This window comes from Podarcis liolepis, assembly GCF_965112155.1.
Source record: "Podarcis liolepis genome assembly, chromosome: 11".
Taxonomy (NCBI): domain Eukaryota; kingdom Metazoa; phylum Chordata; class Lepidosauria; order Squamata; family Lacertidae; genus Podarcis; species Podarcis liolepis.
Genome location: NC_139565.1, coordinates 39,890,256 through 39,910,854, shown reverse-complemented (window position 1 = coordinate 39,910,854; position 20,599 = coordinate 39,890,256). Strand labels below are relative to the sequence as shown.

Here is a 20,599-nt window from a genome sequence, read left to right as displayed (position 1 = left end):
ACCTCTACTTGAAAACCTCCAAGGAAGGAGAGTCCATCACCTTCAGAAGGAGTCTGTTCCACTGTTGAACAATTCTTAATGTCCAAAAGTTAAATCCTGGTGTTTAGTTGGAATCTCCTTTCTTGTAACTTGAATCCATTGGTGCATGTCCTAGCCTGCATCTTACACAGTGAAACCCTAATCCTATCTACACAGTTTGGCTTTCTCCTGCATAAGTGGGGTTCAGATTGCAGTCTTTCTGTACAATGCCAAGAATCCTATCCATGGTGCCACACACTTTCCCCTCTGCCCCCCCCCCGAGATGTGGCCCCTGAAATGTTGCAGAAGATGGAATGCAGCCCTTAGCATTGTGACGCAACAAGCCAGCAAGCCTACTAGCTACATTCAATGGCCAGAAAACAACTACTCTTTGTTTTGTTCAGTCCCTGGCAGGCAGCAATAAAAGGAGGTTTATTGAGCCCTTAGCAAGGTACTGTACACTAGGAGAGGGCAGAAGATTATGTTGGACTACAACTCCCTTCAACCAAAGCCACCATAGCCAGTGATCAGGGATGATGGGAGCTGTAGTCCAACAGCCATGGAAGAGCATTGCATTGCTTTCCCCTGCAATAAGGAATCAGAACTGAAAAGAAACATTGGTTGTTGTTGGGAGATTTTTTTTGCAAATGGTTCTTTTCCAGCTAAGAGGTAGAATGACTGGAGGCAGCTGCATTTTAGAGAATACAAATCTACTTTTAAACTTAGGACACAGTACATTTTTGGCATTTCTATTTTGTGCCACCCTCAGGCAAGGACAAGATGATATAATTCCCAAAAGCCAGCTCTGTTTACAACTGTGGGCTGGAAGGCCTGTCAGCCTATCAGAGTAGTCATTAGCACATTGTGAGTTTGGGCCATGTGTGTTTTTTAATAGACTTTTAACTTCAGTTTGCGCTGACTTTTATCATACCAGAGCAGTGTAATGGAAAATGAACTCCGACAGAGAAATAATGTTTGTTTACTAGCAAAACACTGAGGTCCATAATGTTCATAAGAACCTACGTTTCGGAAGCTTTTAAGCTTCTCAGCTCAACCTTGGCTCCTTTTCTAGCTGTAGTATTTTTCAGCAGTGGAAATTAGCAGGTTTTGTTTCTTTGGATCCTCAGGGATTAAAAAAAAAACAAGGCCCTGCAATTTTAGAGAAGCAAGAAACCTTTTCACTCACTCTGATCTTGTTCATCTTGATGCCTTTAAGGTACATTCTCTTAGGCTTTTGCTCAAGGGTGGGGAATCCTTGTCAAGTCAAGGTCCACATTTCATTATGAACAGCCTTCTAGGGTGGGTGTCGGCCAGACGGCAAAGTGAGTGGAACATGGGCAAGGGGGGCAGCTGCGCCCCCTAAACCAAGTCAGTAAATAAAAATAAATAAAAAAGAGTTTCTACCCAAATGCAATTCTGGTTCTAAAGTATAAGGAGTCTCTATAGTATATTGTATTTTAAAATGGGGTTTCAGAATTTTTAGGGGGTTTTGAATGTCTTATGTAGATTTTTCAATTTCATTGTTCTGTATGGGACAATGACAATAAAGATATCGTAAAAAAAAAAAAAACTTAACGAACTGGCCAATCACGTCCCAGATAGCTCAGTTCTCCCCCACCCCCACCCCACCAATATAAATCCCATGGTGGGCTACATTCCAGCCATGCAAAAACCAGAGGTTTCTACACTACCACCCAACACCCATCACTCTGTCCAGGCAAGCAAGAGTCATTGTTGATCACATTTCAATGGCATATTCTAGTCAAGGAAAAGCAAGCACACTACACTCTAGATACAAACAACATACAAAAGCAAAAGTTCTTACTGCACTTCCCTCACCCACTTCACATACAGGCTGCATTCAAAAGGCAAGGAAAAGCAAGAAGTTTTAGCTCCACCAGTCTTCCTGCATTTTGACACTGCCACCCACATGCACAAACTGCATCCCAAGGAATGAGATTTTCCTTGCATTTTCCAATCTCTTACTTCACATTTCAATCTATTGTCCATCCAGGATTTCTCCCTCTACAAAAAGGGGGGGGGTGGAATGAGGAGGAGAGATGTTATTTGCATTCTTCTTTCTCAACAAATGCAAGGTTCCCTCATTAAGTGATAGAAATCAGTTCTCTCCATGGTTAGCCTCCCTTGCTCCGAGTCTTCACTGGTATCTTTCGTTTAAGTTTAGATGTGACCCTTTGGTTCAAAATTGCATTGATAGAAAGGAGGTGGGCAGAATGCTTGAAGAATGGTCAGCATAAAGTTTAAGTCAATGTTATGGTACGTGAACAGATGGCACTGAAAACAGCAGCCCCTCCATCTCATTCTCTCCATCCGATAGTGATGCAAAATGCCTGTGACCTCTTTGTACTGTGGAGTTTAACTGCGCCACGTTTGCTAGCATTCTTGATCCAGGCCTACTACGAATGTATGTGAGAGGACTTGAGTGCATGAGGTTACATGTGTCTTCTCAATATATGAAAATTGTCTCTTACATGCATCCTTTTTAAGGACCAAAGAAAAATGGGAAAGAAATCCATTATGCTGTAGGTGCACAATTATATTTGTCAGTATCTATGTCCCCTCCTAAAAGAATAGAACAAGTTAGAACATTGTAAGGTAAAGGGACCCCTGACCATTAGCGACTCTGGGGTTGCGGCGCTCATCTCACTTTACTGGCCGAGGGAGCCGGCATACAGCTTCCAGGTCATGTGGCCAGCATGACTAAGCCGCTTCTGGCAAACCAGAGCAGTGCACGGAAACGCCGTTTACCTTCCCGCCAGAGCGGTACCTATTTATCTACTTGCACTTTGATGTGCTTTCGAACAGCTAGGTTGGCAGGAGCAGGGACCGAGCAACAGGAGCTCACCCCATTGCAGGGATTCGAACCGCCTACCTTCTGATCGGCAAGTCCTAGGCTCTGTGGTTTAGCCCACAGCGCCACCAGCGTCCCCCTAGAACAATGTAGGGTGGGCCAAATCCTCACACAGTTCACAAGCCATGTGTGGCACCTAACAGGGAGCTCATTATACCTTCCGTTTCTGCTGTCTACTAAGGGCTGGAAAAAATAGGGTCGTCCAGAAGCAGATGGGTTCATGTGCTGCAGTTAGCTTGATGTTCCCCGCATTGTGCATGTTTGACATATGGCAATAGAAATATTATTTCACTCTTTTTTGTTTTTGTTTCTGTCAAGCTCAAGAGATTGACGCATTCACAAATCCTGCTCAACAAGGTTTTAAAAAGACATCCAAATTGAAACCCTTTGGATTCTGGCTGCAGTCCACAAGCCACTTATTCCATCGTAGGTCCATTGAAATTATTGGGAGTGTTTGAGAGTAAGTGGGTTTTGGCTGTTAGCCCAGGTCTTTAAAGGCATTTTCCTTTTACAGTAACAGCCCATATTTCATCTTCAGTCAGTAAGCAATGGTGGATTTTCTTTTTTATTATTATTATTTTGTGTCATTTTATTATGGGATGCAGCCCACTAAAGAAGAATATTGAAACACATGTTGCAGATATTGAAAGAAAGAATTATAATTTTCCTGTGCCCACTTCTAGGGTAAATTCAACCATTTGTTCTGTCACTTTGTGTATACTGTATACCATCTTTCTTTTCTGTGGAACTCAATTCAGCATATAAAAAATTCCCAGGATATCCCCATTCACCCAGACACAGAACTAGATCGTGGCCTGTGGAGTATTAGCTGCATCATGTACCTTAATACCATGCCTGACGCCTCTTTGTTCTGTTTTGCTCATTCTTGACATCTGAAGATTTTAAGAGTGAGATGGCTTTATATTTAGGGTTCTGTAAGATAACATACTATTGCATGTTGTCGTATATGAGAGTTTGCTGTCATCCATTTCCATAGAGCTTGCTTCTTTGACTACCAAAACAGGAAATTGATGTCTTTTGTTAGTAATTGATCCAGGTAGTGTTCCTCCCCGGCAAATTCCCTAGAAATTACTGAAGCATGTGTCACAGAAATGCTTGACAGATAGTTCCCAGCAAATTTTTCCTGATTATCCATCCAGTTTTTCTATGCAGCACAATATTTTTGTGTATTGAAGTTGCATTTAATGACAAGGCTGCATAAATGGAAAATATTATACCAAGCCCTCTTTTTCTCTAGCTTTCCTTTCCTTTGTAAAACGAACAAATAAATCTCTTCAGTGTTTATTTGACTCTCTTGCCATTCAAAAGACGAAGTGGGAGATATAAGAGGAGTGAATTATTGTGGGTTAGTGATACCTGAAAGATTATCCTTATATATACAATTGATCACCATGCTCTGCAGATAACTATTTTATGAGGTCTGTTCCACATAACGTAGGAATGTAGTGCCTTTCATGTTGTGGCCCCCACCCTTTGGAATTCCTTCCCCTTGAATATAAGGCAGATTCCATTTCGGTTGTGTTTTTGGCACCTGCTGAATACTTTTCTCTTAGAACAAGCCTTTTAAACAGAGATCTTTCCCAGTTTGCATCTGTATTAGAATGGTTTCTAGACTTTTAAATACATTTTCATTGTTCTATCACTTGTTGTATTACCCCTACCCCCTGGGCCGGGGAGGGCAGGGTATGTATGTAATAATAATAATAATAATAATAATAATAATAATAATAATAATAACAACAACAACAACAACAACAACAACAATTACTTTGACTACTGATCTAATCTAACCAGTGAATGTGAGTTTTTCTCCCAAACATGCTCTCTCTTCGTTTTTTCTCTCCAGGGTCATTCCACATCAAATCAACACAAAAAACAAGGCTTTCGTCACCCACCGTCTTGGATTTTGAAAGAAAAAAGTACACCAGCACTCAAAATATTTTATAAATGCCTAATTTGTTTTATAAATGTACTTTTTTGGTGGAAAACCTCAGTTTTCAGCGTGTGGTCATGATGCAACCAAAAGTTTCTGATGTTGAAAATTATTGCAAAGACATGCTCGTTCTCGACAAAGAATGAAATTTATGGTTTTTTTATTCCTTGCAACAAAAATCTTACCTTTTTTGGACATTGTGCAGAAAAAGTGGACACTGGGTACAACTTTCCTACAATCCAAAGGAAAGTTTTGTATACCATATTCACATCATGCTTGAAATCATCAGAAACAATGCAATGGGATGAGATAATCTTCTGTCTCAGGACTTTTATAATGCACTTGGCATTTATAAAATCTTTTGAGTGCTGGTGTACTTTTTCCTGAAATCCTCATCCTCTTATTGAGCTCTGTGTAAAATTTCAAAGAGATCTGATTATTGGTTATGGAGAAAAAAATTAAACATACATGTCCCAAGGGTCTCAAGAGGGACAGACAACACAGATTTCACGAAACATTGAAGTGCTGTAAAATTAAAACCATTTGAGATGGGGGGGGGGATTAAGGGGGTTTCTTTCAACCATAAGGGAAGGGTCTACACCAAGTTTCATCAAAATCCAAGACGGTGGGTGACATGACTACGTTGACATGACATGGAATGACCCTTCATGCAAAAATTAAAATGGGTTTTGTATGTCAGCTCTTCATTGGTGATTTTTAAATTTATTTTTATTTTTATTAACAGTATTTATATGCAGTCCAATAACAAAGTTTTCTGGCCAGCTTATAATAATAATAAAAACATTAAAATGTTGTTATATGCCTTAAGAACAAGAAAAATTTTAACACACCATACAACTTAGCAATAGAGAATAAAGCTGGTATAATAATAATTATAATTATAATTATAATTATAATTATAATTATAATTATAATTATAATTTCATCTGACTGGATTGTCCCAGCCACTCTGGGTGCCTTACAACAAATCAAAACATCAAACACAGTAAATATGTAACATTAAAAGCTTCCCTATTCAGGGCTGCCTTCAGATGTCTGCTAAACGTCTACTAAAAGTCAAAGAAAAATTGTATCTTTAAAAGGTATGAGAAGATTTTTTGAAAATGTTTGTCTGGCCCCAAACAGAGCACATAGAAGGCACTGGGTAAGCCCCTTTTTTTGGGACAAGATCCCACACCATCAGAAAGGTCCTCTCACCCCAGTATTCACAGTCTGCACCCCACTTCCTCAGGGCACTTGGAGGATTAAGGGCCTTTGTGGATACTTTCAAGGTCCAAGTAGATATACGTGAAAAAAGGATTTTTTAAAAGTTAACATTGACCCGTCAGTATTTTATTTTTACTATACAGTGGTACCTCGGGTTAAGTACTTAATTCGTTCCGGAGGTCCGTACTTAACCTGAAACTGTTCTTAATCTGAAGCACCACTTTAGCTAATGGGGCCTCCTGCTGCTGCCGCTCCGCTGGAGCACAATTTCTGTTCTTATCCTGAAGCAAAGTTCTTAACCTGAAGCACTATTTCTGGGTTAGTGGAGTCTGTAACCTGAAGCGTATGTAACCTGAAGCGTATGTAACCCGAGGTACCACTGTACATCTATCACACTACTTCGTTCTCTTAACTAGACAAACACAAAGGGAATTGGTTTGGGGGGTTTTTTTGCACTGGGGGAGCCTTGAAGCATTAGAGAGACTAAATGGTGCTGCTTGGCCATGATAAACCAGCTTTGCAGTGGTGGTACAGTACCTATATGCCGCAGGATTTGCCCTTAAATCCTCTGTAGTCTTTTTTTGGCTCTCCTATATTTGCTCCCTCTCCCCACCTCTCTCTCTCTCTCTCTCTCTCTCTCTCTCTGCTATTCTTATCTTGAACGTTTCTGGTTGAGCAATATTTTCCAGCAAGCAAACATGCGAGCAAGAGTTCAGACTTTGCCATTTTGTGTTAAGTGATGTGTTCAAGGTGGTTGAAAAAAGCATCTTACGTTAGCAGAAGAAAAAGAGTTCGGATTTTTCTGTAGGCGACAGAAAAGTTGGTACTCTCAGGTTCATGCAAGCACAGGCATCCACTATCCTAGTACAGGCCACTTCTGGTGGTGAGCTTAGACATTGTTCTACTGTTAAAAAGGACCTTTGCTTGAAGTTACCATCAGAGGAGAACAAACTAAGGCAGCTTTTAATTGGGCCTAGGTGATTAGATCGAAATTAAAAGATGTTATATGGCCATATTGTTTGACGCCTGGCAGGCTGGAGTTACCCAAAGTCTTTGCCCCTCGTTTCCCTGTCACCTTTTTATGTGTTGGATCCTGAGAACTCTGAACAGAAGGAAGCTTGTGGGTGGTTTCTCTCCTGTTATCCCATTGTCACTTTTAAAAGATCCCTTGGAAGTTTGGGGGACCCACCTAAGCAACAGGGGTTCTGAGGGTGCTAGGAAAGGTGAAAGGGGCCAAAATTGGTCAGAGAGGATGCTTGTAATCGCTGCCCAGTTCTGAATTGAGCTGAGTACAGTTTACCTCGTACTACCTATTTATCCCACCTGATATCCCGACAATTGGAATACCATTTAAAATTGACAAGCATCATGGCAGCGAGGATGCTCTCAGCCCAGAGATGGAAGGAAGGAGAAGTACCGACCAAAGAGGAATGGCAGACCAAGCTAATGGAATATGCAGAAATGGCAAGACTGACGGGGAGAGATCAGAAACCAGGGAGACCAAGTATTCCTAAAAGATTGGAATGGCTTCTTAATAAACTTAAAAGACCACTGTAGACAGTTAAAATCATGGGCAGGGATACAATGACACTGGTAATGTGAAATGAATTTTGGTAGCTATGATTTTTTAATAGGTGGATAATGGTAAAAGATGCAGGGAAAAAAGAAAAAGATCATTTTTTGGGGAAATGGAACCCATGGAGGAGGGGGAGAAGGTCCGAAGGTTCGAAAGAACCTTTTTATTTTTATGTTTTGGAATCGTTATAATTATTGTGCATAAATTTATGTAAAACCAATAATGGGGGGGGATAAAATTGACAAGCATCATCATTCAGTTTATTAGGATTAATCATAACATCCGCAGCTGCCTGCTGAACACACAACTGAATATTCATTTTTCAAAATTTGCAAAAAGTACACCCCACTTTTCAACTTAGCCAGTTTCCAGAGTTACATTTAAAATGTCAAAATACAGCAATAAATAAAAACTGAACAACAACCCAAAGATTAAAACAACATAAACAAAAACAGCAGATCTACTGAACAGCAGATAAAACTCAAACAAATGAAAAACAAAAAATAAAACCAGCAGACGCGAATGAAATGTCATGCCCCACTTTGTATCAGAATCAAATTTCTGTCTTCCTATGTGAGTCGGAACCAGGGACTGATGTAATATCTGGGTTCTAATATGGGCATCATCTTTGAAACACCCTTCTTACGGAAAACTAGAGGGTCATAGAATGTTAGAGCTGGAAGGGTCATTTAGGCCAACTCCTGGCTTAATGAATGAATCGTGTAACTACAGTATAGCATCTCTTAGTAGCTGCAGCAAAGGAGAGTCCACTAACTCTGTCTGCAACAGCTTGTGCCATTAGGAAGCTTCCCCTAACATTTATATTTTCTGTGGTGGCTCCACACTTGTGGAATTCTCTCGCCTTCGTTACATATCTTTAGGTTCCAGGCAAAAACATTTCACCTCCCAGGCCTTCGGCTAATTAAACAATCTATAGCCTTTTAAACTTGCAGGGGGTATTGTTTTTGTTTGTTACTATGTTGTGTATTTTGTGTTTTTATGTTGTAAACAGCCCTGTGATCCTCAGATGAAGGGTGGTAAATAATAATAATAATAATAATAATAATAATAATGCTTGAAATTTGCTTTCTTGAAATTTCCACCCATTGCTTCTAATTCTGTCCTCTGAAACAACAGAGAACAAATCTGCACCATCTTTTGCTTGACAGGCCTTCAGCTATTTAAGCACAGTTATCAGGTGTCCCCTTAAATAGTCTCTGGACCAAGAGCATAAAGGTAAAGGGACCCCTGACCATTAGGTCCAGTCATGACCGACTCTAGGGTTGAGGCACTCATCTCACTTTACTGGCCGAGGGAGCCGGCGTACAGCTTCCGGGTCATGTGGCCAGCATGACTAAGCCGCTTCTGGCAAACCCGAGCAGCGCACAAAAACGCTGTTTACCTTCCCACCAGAGCGGTACCTATTTATCTAGTTGCACTTTGACATGCTTTCGAACTGCTAGGTTGGCAGGAGCAGGGACTGAGAAATGGGAGCTTACCCCCTCACGGGGATTCGAACCGCTGACCTTCTGATTGGCAAGTCCTAGGCTCTGTGGTTTAACCCACAGCGCTACCCACGTCCCTCTGGACCAAGAGCATACACAACAGTATAGGCAGATGCAAGATTAGGAGGCAATTCTTGCTTTTGTTTAAGAACATTAGTCTCTGACCATATCCAGCCATGTACAACTATTCATGTGCAATAATGAATGGGAAATAAATGTCTCCATTTGCATCCATTCAGCTCTCTGGAGTCCAGCTATCTATAGCAATGTGAATTTGGAAGTGCCTTCAGAAGTCCATTGGCATCTGCACTGCCCAGTTCTACAGAAGTCCATTTCTATTCGTTGCTCTCCCATGCTATATAGGGATGACTATATATTGCCATTTTTCTTCCCTTGATCAGGTATTAATGAAGGAAGTTTTTCTTATTATGTATTAATGAATGCTACGAAATGAGAACTCTTTTTTAAGGGAAACTTGCATGAAAAGCATAACTTACTTATTGTAAGTTCCTTCTAGCAATAAACTTTACAAAGGCAGGTTACAACTTGCCCCAAGTTTGCCCCTAGGCAGTAAAACTGTGCTGTTGATAGTTATATAGCTTCACCTAGTTCCAAAATGCTTGCTCCCTTATATAGCCATTACTTGAGACTTTGGCATTTATAAGCAATGGTATTATAGAAAGCTTACTTTCATGACAGTTAATAGCTAAAGGCCAAGTTCCAAAGAAGCATGAAGGAAGAACTGTGTGGAGCTTTTCTTTATTCTTTTTGCTGTTTGTTTTTTGTTGTAGCGGTTCTCACTAGCAGAGACACAAGCCTTTTAAAAATCTGTATAGTAGCTTTCATCTTCGGTGGTTGGAAATGCCACATTAAAAAGAAAACACGATTCCTTTGCATGCAGTTTTCACACAATTTCTGGCTGAAGTGATTTCAAAAAACAAAATTGCACATCTATCACAAACAATTTAAAAGAAAATACAGGCCACACAAGCTAATATTTATGTATTTTAGCTTGATGCCCATATGCAGGGCTTTGGGGTTCCCCCCCCTCATTTGCACAAATCCCAGGACAGAGATATCACAAATAGTATTATTGACCTCAGATGGAATCTTCTTGGGCATTCTTTGTGGGACATACTTAGTTCTTGCCAGGCATCAATGTATTGGAGGGGAAGATGGTTAATGGTGACAATGTGATCTCTTGGAAAGTTTTACTGCTATTATTTTACTTACTGATGATTGCTTCAGAACTCTGAGGCTTCCTTGTCCATATAGGATGTTTTATCGCACTCTTGAGCAGTGTTATCATGCATCATTGTAGGAAATATGACCAAAAGATGGAAGTTTTTCAAAGGGTGTTTTTTTTAGTGTGCAGCTAAACACAAAATGTAGAGTTGGGGGGAAATTATGGAGTTGGAAAGCTGATAATGTGCAGTTGGGAAAATGAGAAAGTTGACACATTAAGTATATGTGTATATTAAACAGTCAGTGCCAGGGACAGCATGTTCACAAATTATATAAGAGTAGAATGTGTTCCTGCAGTTTCTTTTTGGTCAGAACCTCCTTCACCTTACATCCTTGTAAATACCTGTAAAATGCTTTGGTATCTATTAGTTACTGAACTAAGCTAGATTAATAAATGAAGCATTGCTGTGCGGTAGATAAGAACTGGTGACTTCTATGGAGAAAGCTTCAGTAATACTAGGTTTAAGGAAGGAGCAAAACATGCTGGGCAGCTGAGGTTGGTGGGGCAGTGCCCCATTTGCTCTTTGGATCAGCCCCCACTGCCCTGAAGACATCTGTGTCGACAGCATAGTATGTACCAGAATCTGGGAAGTAGAAGAAGAACCTCTAAAAGCTAAAACATCCTGCCTGAAACATATGCTGCTATCTAATCTCTTAAAATTAGAGCCGTTTGGGTTCATCCAGATTCTGGAGCATTGATTTTGGCCATCCAGTGTGGCCAAACTGTCTCCTAAAACAACTGGTTGGGTTGATCTTTCCTCAACGAGAAAAATACCATCATAAAGCTGTTCACTGCTATCCACCACTTCCTTTCAGGATCTGGGGCTCCTGCTGCTTGCTTTTCAGAGACATTAGAAAAGGTAACTAGAGCATTGGAGCTTTGAATGGATTTGGGGTCCGGCCCTGGTCTTTGCTCACATTTGGGTGATGATACTTTCCATGAAGTGTTATTGGGGTTGGGGAATAACTGCACCAGGGCCTTCCCCTAAACCACCACCCATTCCTCCTCATAATATTGACTTTAAATTAGAATATTAGGAAAAAGTTATCTGGATTTCCCCTAGCATAAGCCTGTTCAACTCCAGATTTATATTGACCAGATTACTAGCTATCTGAACCTGAAAGTTTTACATCAAGAAGCAAGTGTGAAAATATTATACTTTAAAGACTGGCATTCATGGCATATGCTTCCTGGTGCCTAAAAAATTGAAGACTTTTTTGTGAATTAGTGAACACTGGTAAGGTTTTGGGTTTTTCTAGCATTTTACGCAACTTCAGAAAAGGAATGTGATTTAACAAGCGAATATCCCAGCCACATGCTGCAAATAATTTAAATTAACACTTCCATTTATGGTCTCATATTTATTGAATATAACTATATCTGCTCTTCGGCTTGCTATTGTCAAGGGTGCCATACTGTGCTGTCATATCCTACTTAATCATGTCTCATCGCTAAGGGATCATTGTATGCATAAGTAAGCATTAGCATGGAGAGCATAACTTCTGGGAATAGATATCAGCTTTTATTATGAGTTCATTACCTGACTCAGAGAGGGCAAAGCACTGCAGGTCAAAAATGCAAGTGCCAAAGAAACGTGAAGAGAGAGACTGTATACAAGTGTTGATATGCTAATGCTAAAAACCCCTGAGACAAGATTTGTGAACTGGAGTGCTTGGTGCTAGAGGATGGCATTGATCTGGTAGGCATAACTGAAACCTGGTGTAACAGAGAGAACCAGTGGGACATGTGAGACACTGCCAGTGCACCTACATGGCCCTGGCCTTTCCTGTGCCCCACACCATCCCAGTAAGCAGCAAAACCACCACTGTTGGCAGGGCAGCAGCACAACACTGTACCATCTACTCCTGCATGTTCCCTTTCTGTTCTTTTAGCATGCTAGTTGTACCAGTTTCAAAGGATGGCTCTGCCATTTTGGAACTGGCCATCCATGTGGCGGAATTCTTTGGTGAGGATAATGTGAATTGATTCATTGGGTCGAAAAATTAAGAATATAGCAAACATTTTCAAAGCAGTACAATTAAGGGGGCGAAACTTCAAGGTTGTCAAGGGAACTGGTTGTCTTGCATGAGGGTATAATTGAGTGACCAATCTCCTGAAAAGTTTTTGCATTCAATTCCCTAAGAAATCTGAATACATGGTTAAAATTAATTTTGGCCCATTAATTATATAGCTAGCTAATGAACTGAGCATACCGGTATGGCAAACAAAGTCCTGTAGTTTTCCGAGTAAGGGGGAGAAATAAAAAGAATTAAATTAAATGTTGTGCTTATCATCCTGGGGTTTTAAAAATTCATTCCAATTGCATTCCTGCTTTTCTTTCTATAGTATGTGAAACTGTTTTTGATATACTGTTAATAAATATGAGATCTGTATATCTCTTGGGTCAAATACACCTTAATGTTATTGACCCAATCTTGACAGGACATGGCAGCATCTCTATCTCCTGTACTCCTTCTGAGGTGAATCATTCAGTCTCTGAGATAGATTCCTGACCTTCAAAGTTTGGCTTAGTCTGTGTGCCTCTTGTTCCCCTAGTGGCTCACAATGTTGTCACAGCATGATGACGAACCAGTACAAATATTAAAGAGAGAGAAAATAGCTCAGAAAGCTCAGAAAAACCCAAGCTAGTGGTAGAAGCAGCAAAAATTAAAAGCAAAAATTAATTCTCTCTCATTCTCTACCCCACCCCCAAGAAAAGAAAAGTTGAGGAACAGGAATACATCAAAGTGGGGAAAACCTGTTTGCATGAAAAAGAAATTATGCTACTGGTGGAAATATGCACTGATTTAAAAAAAAAAACCACCTGAAAATTAGTCAAGATTCAGACTTCAGATATGTTCGTGTATAAGATACCATTGGACCCATTGCTTTTTCTTTAGACTATGCAGGTGGTTTCATCAGATGGAAACATAAGGAACTGGCTTTATATATAGTGTTGGCAGAAAGAATTTTGTTTGGGGGGAAAAGGAGTTTGGCAACTGTTAATGTAGAGAAGATTAAAAATGATGGAGATTGCCTCAATGGCCACATTGAATTGAGCAGATTTAAAAAGAAAGGAAAAAGACAAGATAAATTTGCAACAATTTGACAGATGTTTATGGAATATAACAAAGATTTGGGCATAATCACTGTATTGTGGTCTTACAATGTTTTGAAATCCAGTTTCAGGATGATGGTTAAATTATTTTCTAGTCTGTTCTCAAAAGGTTATGATAGAGATTTTTGTCTCTTTTTCCCTCCTTTTCACTTTCACTATTTCCATTATAAATATAATGCAAGTGCAATGCAGTCATCTTGTAATTATAATTCTGCATGTGTTCTATTTAAACTTATTATAAGCATTGTTTTTAATTTTAAAAATTGTGGTGGTGACAAAACATGCGGCTTACCCCTCTTCCCTGTCATTTTTTTTTTCTGCTCAGTGATTGGTTCCTTTAATCCCCCTTTGTTTACAACTAAAATTTGGTTTTGTATTGATAAACGACATGTTTGAAAGGGAAAGGTTAACTGCACCACTTTTATTTACTGTCCGAAAAATAGCTTCCCTTGGTCTTGGGGCAACTGATGAAATCCTAGGGTCTTATTGGGGTTCACTCTGGGTCCAGAACCACTGGAAGTAGCCAACTTCATACCTTCTCTACATTGTCATGACACTATTGTGGTATAGCGTGGACAAGGCCTAGTCGCCATAGCAACCATTTCTCTGTCTTTCTCCTCAGTTCAGAATCTAGAGGTCCAGGCCGAAAAAATCTCTGTTCTTCATTGCAATTGGAAACAGAGAGGCTGTTTATGAGCTGTAGATTTGAACCAATTCCATTCCATTGTCTATGGGCCTTTGCTTCAGTACTCCTGAACTCAAACCGCACACACCCAAAACAAAATAATAATAATAATAATAATAATAATAATAATAATAATAACAACAACAACAACAACAACAACCTGGTGCAAAATTTAAAAAAACTCACACAGCTTGTTTTTCCAGTTTTAATCCCAATCTGTCTACAAGCAATATAATGATAGGTTAAATTAGTTACTTATAAAGCAACTACCTAATATATAGTATTTTTGAAATAATATATACGCTGGTTGGTAACAGCCCCAGTGACATGAGATTTTTCTACAATCAAGCAGTATATAAATTTTATGAAATAAATATTTTATTTCCAGGGATAGAATCCTGTGTCTGTATATTCCTTTCTGTTTTATGGGTTAAGCTGGTTGGTGGTCAAATAACAATGCTGAAAAGATAATGATTGGTATTAGAGCTCCCTCTATGGGGTTTATACGTAATTGCTTAGTAGCTTGTTTGTCAGTGTAGATGTGTTCTAGATATTAATATTTGCTATTCCGGTTATTATTAGCTAGTGTCATTGATTCTGAATGTCTTAAAAGTACTGCACATACGAAGAAAAATAACTGAGTTTCTTAGCGCTAACAATGTATGTTAAATTGATAACTTTGATAGCATAGAACACAGGTTGACTTTCATAGTACTAATTGAAAGAGATTTATTTTGTGGTTTTGGACTTTCACTTTAAGGTGTATTCAAGTAGGATAATTTATGGATATGTAGCTTTAAAATGGTAGCCAATGGGGGAAGTTGTTCTTGTAGTAACATGCACTAACTATGGGTTGCTGACTGAGCCAAAATGAGTAGGGGACCTTAAAGGAAATGAATAGGAATGGGGGTGAAATTTGATTCAGTATACACTTAAAGTTGATTTTATCAATTAGACACTTTCCAAAGCAATGTGAGAACCGAACCACAGCCATCTTTCAAAATTCGCACTTAACTGAATTCTGTGGTGCAGTTCTCCAACCAATGTTTACAAAAATGCATTATATTAGGAGAGGTTGCTTGCATAAATGTGTGCATTGGTCAAAACTGCAGACAAAAAATGTGTTTACTATGAGAAATTCACACTAAAATACTGAAGAATTTCCATGAGGGCTTTTTATAATGAAATCGACAAATCACTGCAGCAATGTGGAGAACTGAATTTAAGAATGGAAAAATGAGAAGCAGATCCTTCCAGCCCTAGAAATGAATATGTGCAATCCAAAAATATCTCCATCTCCCCTCAGCAGATCAGCCCATTCCCCACAGTCCCATTTCCCACAGTCAACACTGTAATCCAGAAAGTATTTAAAAGCATGTTTCAAAGTCCTTCCAAAATTAAGAGCCCTCACAACTCCAGACCCCCCCCCGGTCCACTCCAGATTCAAACTTCAAGAACAGCGGCTTATGCTCCTGCAAGGCCTCGAGTCTCTCCATTTGTGTTACTTGAGGTTCAACAGCAACCTCCTCCATTATCTTCTGCACTTGCACTTGCCCTGTCAAAACAGGTTTCTGGGTTGGTTCCTGAATGGTTTCTATATGGGTATTCACCGTTTGTCCAAAGTTTTTAACTGCAACAGTCATCAAATCCATCTTCTCATGCATCTGCTCCAGCAAAGCGCTTGTCTTGCAAAAAGCAAGCACCAAAACTTCTTCTAAAGACATTTTTATTCAAGGTCAGAGTCTGGTCTCACGATCCTAATCTTCACAGCTGTGAAATCCCCAGATCGACTCCAGCAACAATTTAACAAGCTCCCTCTAGAGGAGACAATTTCTATTTGTATCCATCTTTTGAAAACAGGACCAACAAAAGAAAATTACTTTCATTTTTCAAATATTTTGTTTCTTTTGAATGCAAGAGGCAACATTGGAATCAATTTGTTTCTCTTTTTTAACTATCTGTCAAAAGCCGTTCCATTCACAGTCAATGAACTTCCCCATAAATTTCTGTCTCTGACACCCCGTTCCCAGGTTTGAGACGGTGGAAATTTATCTTTCTCCTGCAGGCTTGAACAGTCAAAAATTCCCTCCCTTTTCTCCTGCTTCCAAGAGGGGTTTTGGTGGTAATAACTGAAGGAAATTTAGACCTTTGTATACAACTTTCCAGACTTTAGCTTGCAAAGTTTTTGCTTCAATCTATTTACAAAAACGGGAGGCGGACTTCCTGTTTAGAACCTTCCCGCTTCAGTGCTAAATTAAAATGTTTCTTAATCCAATTTTCCGTTCTACTCACGGGTACTTGTTTAGAGTCCAATTGTCCACAGGAAAAAGTCAGCGCTCTCCGGCAACGGCTGTGCGGCTTCACTCCGTAAAAATAGCGGTTGATTCAAAACACCGCGCCACTCACCCCACGTCGCTTCGGATCCCCGAAAAAGGGTTTCCCTGCGAGTAGGGGAGGCGCTCCTGGTGTCAGCTGAATCCTACGTTCCCAGGCTTCCTCCGCCTGGGATTTTTAAAGGGTCTCCGCCTTCGCCGCGGCGGCAAGACCCGATTTTCACGGAGCGGGTTCCTCTCGGTCAGAGGAACTCCGCCATTGCCGATGGCGCTAACCCGGAAGTCCCTGAAACACTATATTTCAAACCTAATTGGAATTACCCTGTGTCACATGGGAAAAGACACGTGAGTGAATTCTTAACACTGTATTATCTGGCTTGGTGCTTGTGAAGGGTGGATCTTTTACACACACAAAAGATAGTGATTTAGCCTCTTATTTGCTCTCAGGATCTTCTCAAACACCTGTGATTTTGATACACAGTTGTTTAATGTTCAGAGCTTTGCTGCATACTTACTGTTTTGATTATTTTTTATCACATTTCTTCATCTAGAAAAGTAACACAGAAGCATTAGAGCTCCACTTTATATGGGATATAACATTGCTATCAGTGATAGACATCTTTAGAGAAGATCAAACCTATCCATTCTTAAGGAAATCAGCCCTGTGTGCTCACTGGAAGGACAGATCGTGAAGCTGAGGCTCCAATACTTTGGCCACCTCATGAGAAGAGAAGACTCCCTGGAAAAGACCCTGATGTTGGGAAAGATGGAGGGCACAAGGAGAAGGGGACGACAGAGGATGAGATGGTTAGACAGTGTTCTCGAAGCTACCAGCATGAGTTTGGCCAAACTGCGGGAGGCAGTGGAAGACAGGAGTGCCTGGCGTGCTCTGGTCCATGGGGTCACGAAGAGTCGGACACGACTAAACAACAACAACAAATTGGTCATAGAAAAATTCTACTAAGCATTACAGTACTTATGATTGCTGTTGCTAGTAATTACTGTAGTGTCTTGTCACAGTGACAGTCAGATGTACAAATCAATACACTGTTTAAAAAAAAAGGTAATTCATAAGAGGTATAATAAATTATTACTGGTGGAAATCTTTTGAAGGCCTTTAAAAAAAACAAACAAACAGGAAATATTCTGTGCCATAAGTTCATTAGTAACAATAAATAAACACCAAGTTTGATCATTTCAGCTTATTATTATTATACCAAACACAAGAAAAATTAGATCACTCTAGGTAAAGGGACCCCTGACCATTAGGTCCAGTCGTGGCCGACTCTGGGGTTGCGGCGCTCATCTCGCTTTATTGGCCGAGGGAGCCGGAGGTAAGCAATGTGGTGCCCTCCAGATGTTTTGTTGGACTCCCATCATCCCTGACCATTGACCATAATGGATACGGGTAATGGGACTTGTAGTCCAACAACATCTGAAGGTCACCACGTTCGCTACCCTTGCTCCATGGAATTTCCCAGTGCAAACTGAAAATTATTGAAAACATTTACAGAAAAAGTGTATTTCCCTAGGCCTTAATTTTTCAACATTTTTCATAAATTCCTAGTATTTTATAAAATATATTCTGTACCTATCATTCTTTTGGGGTAAAAGGCCCCAGCACTTTTAAAAGAGAAAACAAAAGGCCTGCCTCTCTTGACCTCATGGTCCACTCTAACTGCAAACTTGGCATAAGAACACCTCTGAGAGGACTCTGCTGGCATTAAAAAGAGAGTTCTGAAACATCGTGCAAGGAATGAATTTTTACAACCACCAGGGATGCTGAAGAACATCTTTGTACAAGTTATACTCCGAACAGGATATTTTGCCCTCATGAGTGTGATTTCAAAAGAAATCAATGAAGATAACAGCCATGCATTTGAGAACGGAAGTCAGCTGTAATCTAAGAAGAAGGGTTGCAAAAATAGCACATTAACAGGGCATTGCAGCATTAGAGCAGCGAGTCAGCATCTGATCGTGTCTCTAGGGTTGTTGGTTGGAGTAAAAGGGTGAGAGGGTAGAGCCAAAGGAGAAATTGTGATCTTTAAAATCAGTAATTACTCTGAACTTGTGTGGCATCTGCTGCTATAAATAGTGTTTAATCCAAGGCTGGAATTACTTTTGACAGGAATCAGAAATTATAGTACTTAAGTTAAATCTTTCCCCTTTTTAGTCCAGTTTTTATCTTTGTGCAGTACTGCATGCTGTTTGAAAACATTTTAAGGTACTGTATTTGACCAGGTTAAATAAAACATCAGGGGAAATGACATTTTATTCACACATTTGTTTTGCAAGTCCCTCAGAATTCATTGCTCACCCAGGGTGATTGCCTCTTTTTAGACTTAGGGACAGAACTTAATCTTGTGGGGAAATTCGCACCATGCCTCCTCTTCTCTCCTCTCCCCCCCCCCATCCCCCGTATGCTTTTTTCGTGGTATACTTAGGGCTACAAGCTGAGCTGGTCCTGTCTGCAATTTTTATTTCAGATCAGCATTACAAAAGTATTGGTATGTTTTAAACAGATTATATATATATGTATATAGTTTTAATTCTATCGGTGTTTAATTGTATTTCAGTGATGGATTGCTCTACGTTTTAGCAGTTCTTGTATTTATCTGTAAGCCACCTTGAGTCCTGCCAGAGAAAAAGGCAAAGTATAAATACATAAATAATAATAAGAACAATAATAATATTATCATCATCTGTATTGTTAAATCATACACCTTAAAATATGTCTATAGAATTACAAGGTTTGTATATAATTCTTCAAAAATAGAATGTCTAAACTGTGGAGACAGATAAATTACGGAAATAACATTTTCTGTTTGATTTTTTTATATATTGTTGCAGCCCAGAAGATGGTGAGATTCATCCTGAGATCTGTAGACTATATATTCAGTTGCAGTGTTGCTTAGAAATGTATACGACAGAGATGCTAAAATCCATATGCCTACTAGGATCACTTCAGCTTCATCGAAAAGGTATTCACCTACATCATAAATGCTCTTGGTCTTGCTTCATTCACTTCACTTGTCATTGGCTATGTGTTAAACAGGACTTTTGCCATGCAGCTTCATCTGTTATTCTCCAACCAGCCTGCCCATGGGATGTTAGAATGCTTTTATGCCTCATTCTGGATGACTGTGTCCGCACCAAAATGCATCTAGAATTCTTGAAATCTTAGCCTACACTGTTGATTTCAGTGGAATATGCACATGGATTAGTTGCTTCCATTGAAATAGAAAGAATCAATATTTTGATCATAACCATAAGTCATTACAAGATAAACTTTAGATAAGTAGCAAAAAAAGTTATAATAAAAACTATCTTCCATCTTTATTAAATATTTGTTTGTTACATTTAGATCCTACCTTTCATCCAAAGAGCTCAAGGTCATGATCACCCCACCCTCACATCCTATTCCTTCTTCCTTATCTCCTCCATACGCATAGTTAAAATTTATAGTTTTGCAGGGATTTAGACCCAAAAATCCCATATCCAAGAACAACACTATTTCCATTGGCCCGTAATCATTAAAAGAGATGCAATGGCTTCCTTTTAGAACTGTAGTTCCTCTTTGGTTTTTCCACCTAAATAGACCTCGGGTGAACTGATTGGGAACCTATGGTCCTCTTGTATTCCAGCTCCCATCAGCTCCAGCACACATGGCCAGTGCTTAGGAATGATAGGGGTTGTTTTCTCTGGATTGTTGTTTGCCTTGATTTATAGCTAAAGGGTGGGTTTTCCCTAGGAAAAGAGTGGGGCAAGGGGGAAACCTCTCATGCCCATGCTTTTTAGGCATGGGACAGTCATGCCTATGGATGAGCCCTAATCCCCCTAGTCCAGAGGTTCTCAACCTGTGGGTCCCCAGATGTTGTTGGACTACAACTCCCATCATCCCTGAGCTCTGGCCTTGCTAGCTAGGGATGGTGGGAGCTGTAGTCTAACAACAACTGGGGACCCACTGGTTGAGAACCGCTGCGGCCTAGTCCCTTCGTCCTCTTCAGTTCTTTCATACTTATCAGTGGGCTGCACACTGAGCTTGCGTATGTCTATCTGGCATAG

The 20,599-nt window shown here is 39.9% G+C and overlaps 1 protein-coding gene across 2 annotated transcripts in view; it reads left to right on the top strand.

Moving 5' to 3' along the window:
• Positions 1-20,599, top strand: part of RGS7BP (regulator of G protein signaling 7 binding protein) — a 54,608-nt gene that overhangs the window by 24,396 nt on the left and 9,613 nt on the right. For both annotated transcript variants that reach the window (XM_083465544.1, XM_083465545.1), the window contains one exon: positions 19,385-19,515. In XM_083465544.1, the coding sequence (XP_083321670.1) occupies positions 19,385-19,515 (131 nt within the window). The remainder of the gene's footprint in view (positions 1-19,384; positions 19,516-20,599) is intronic.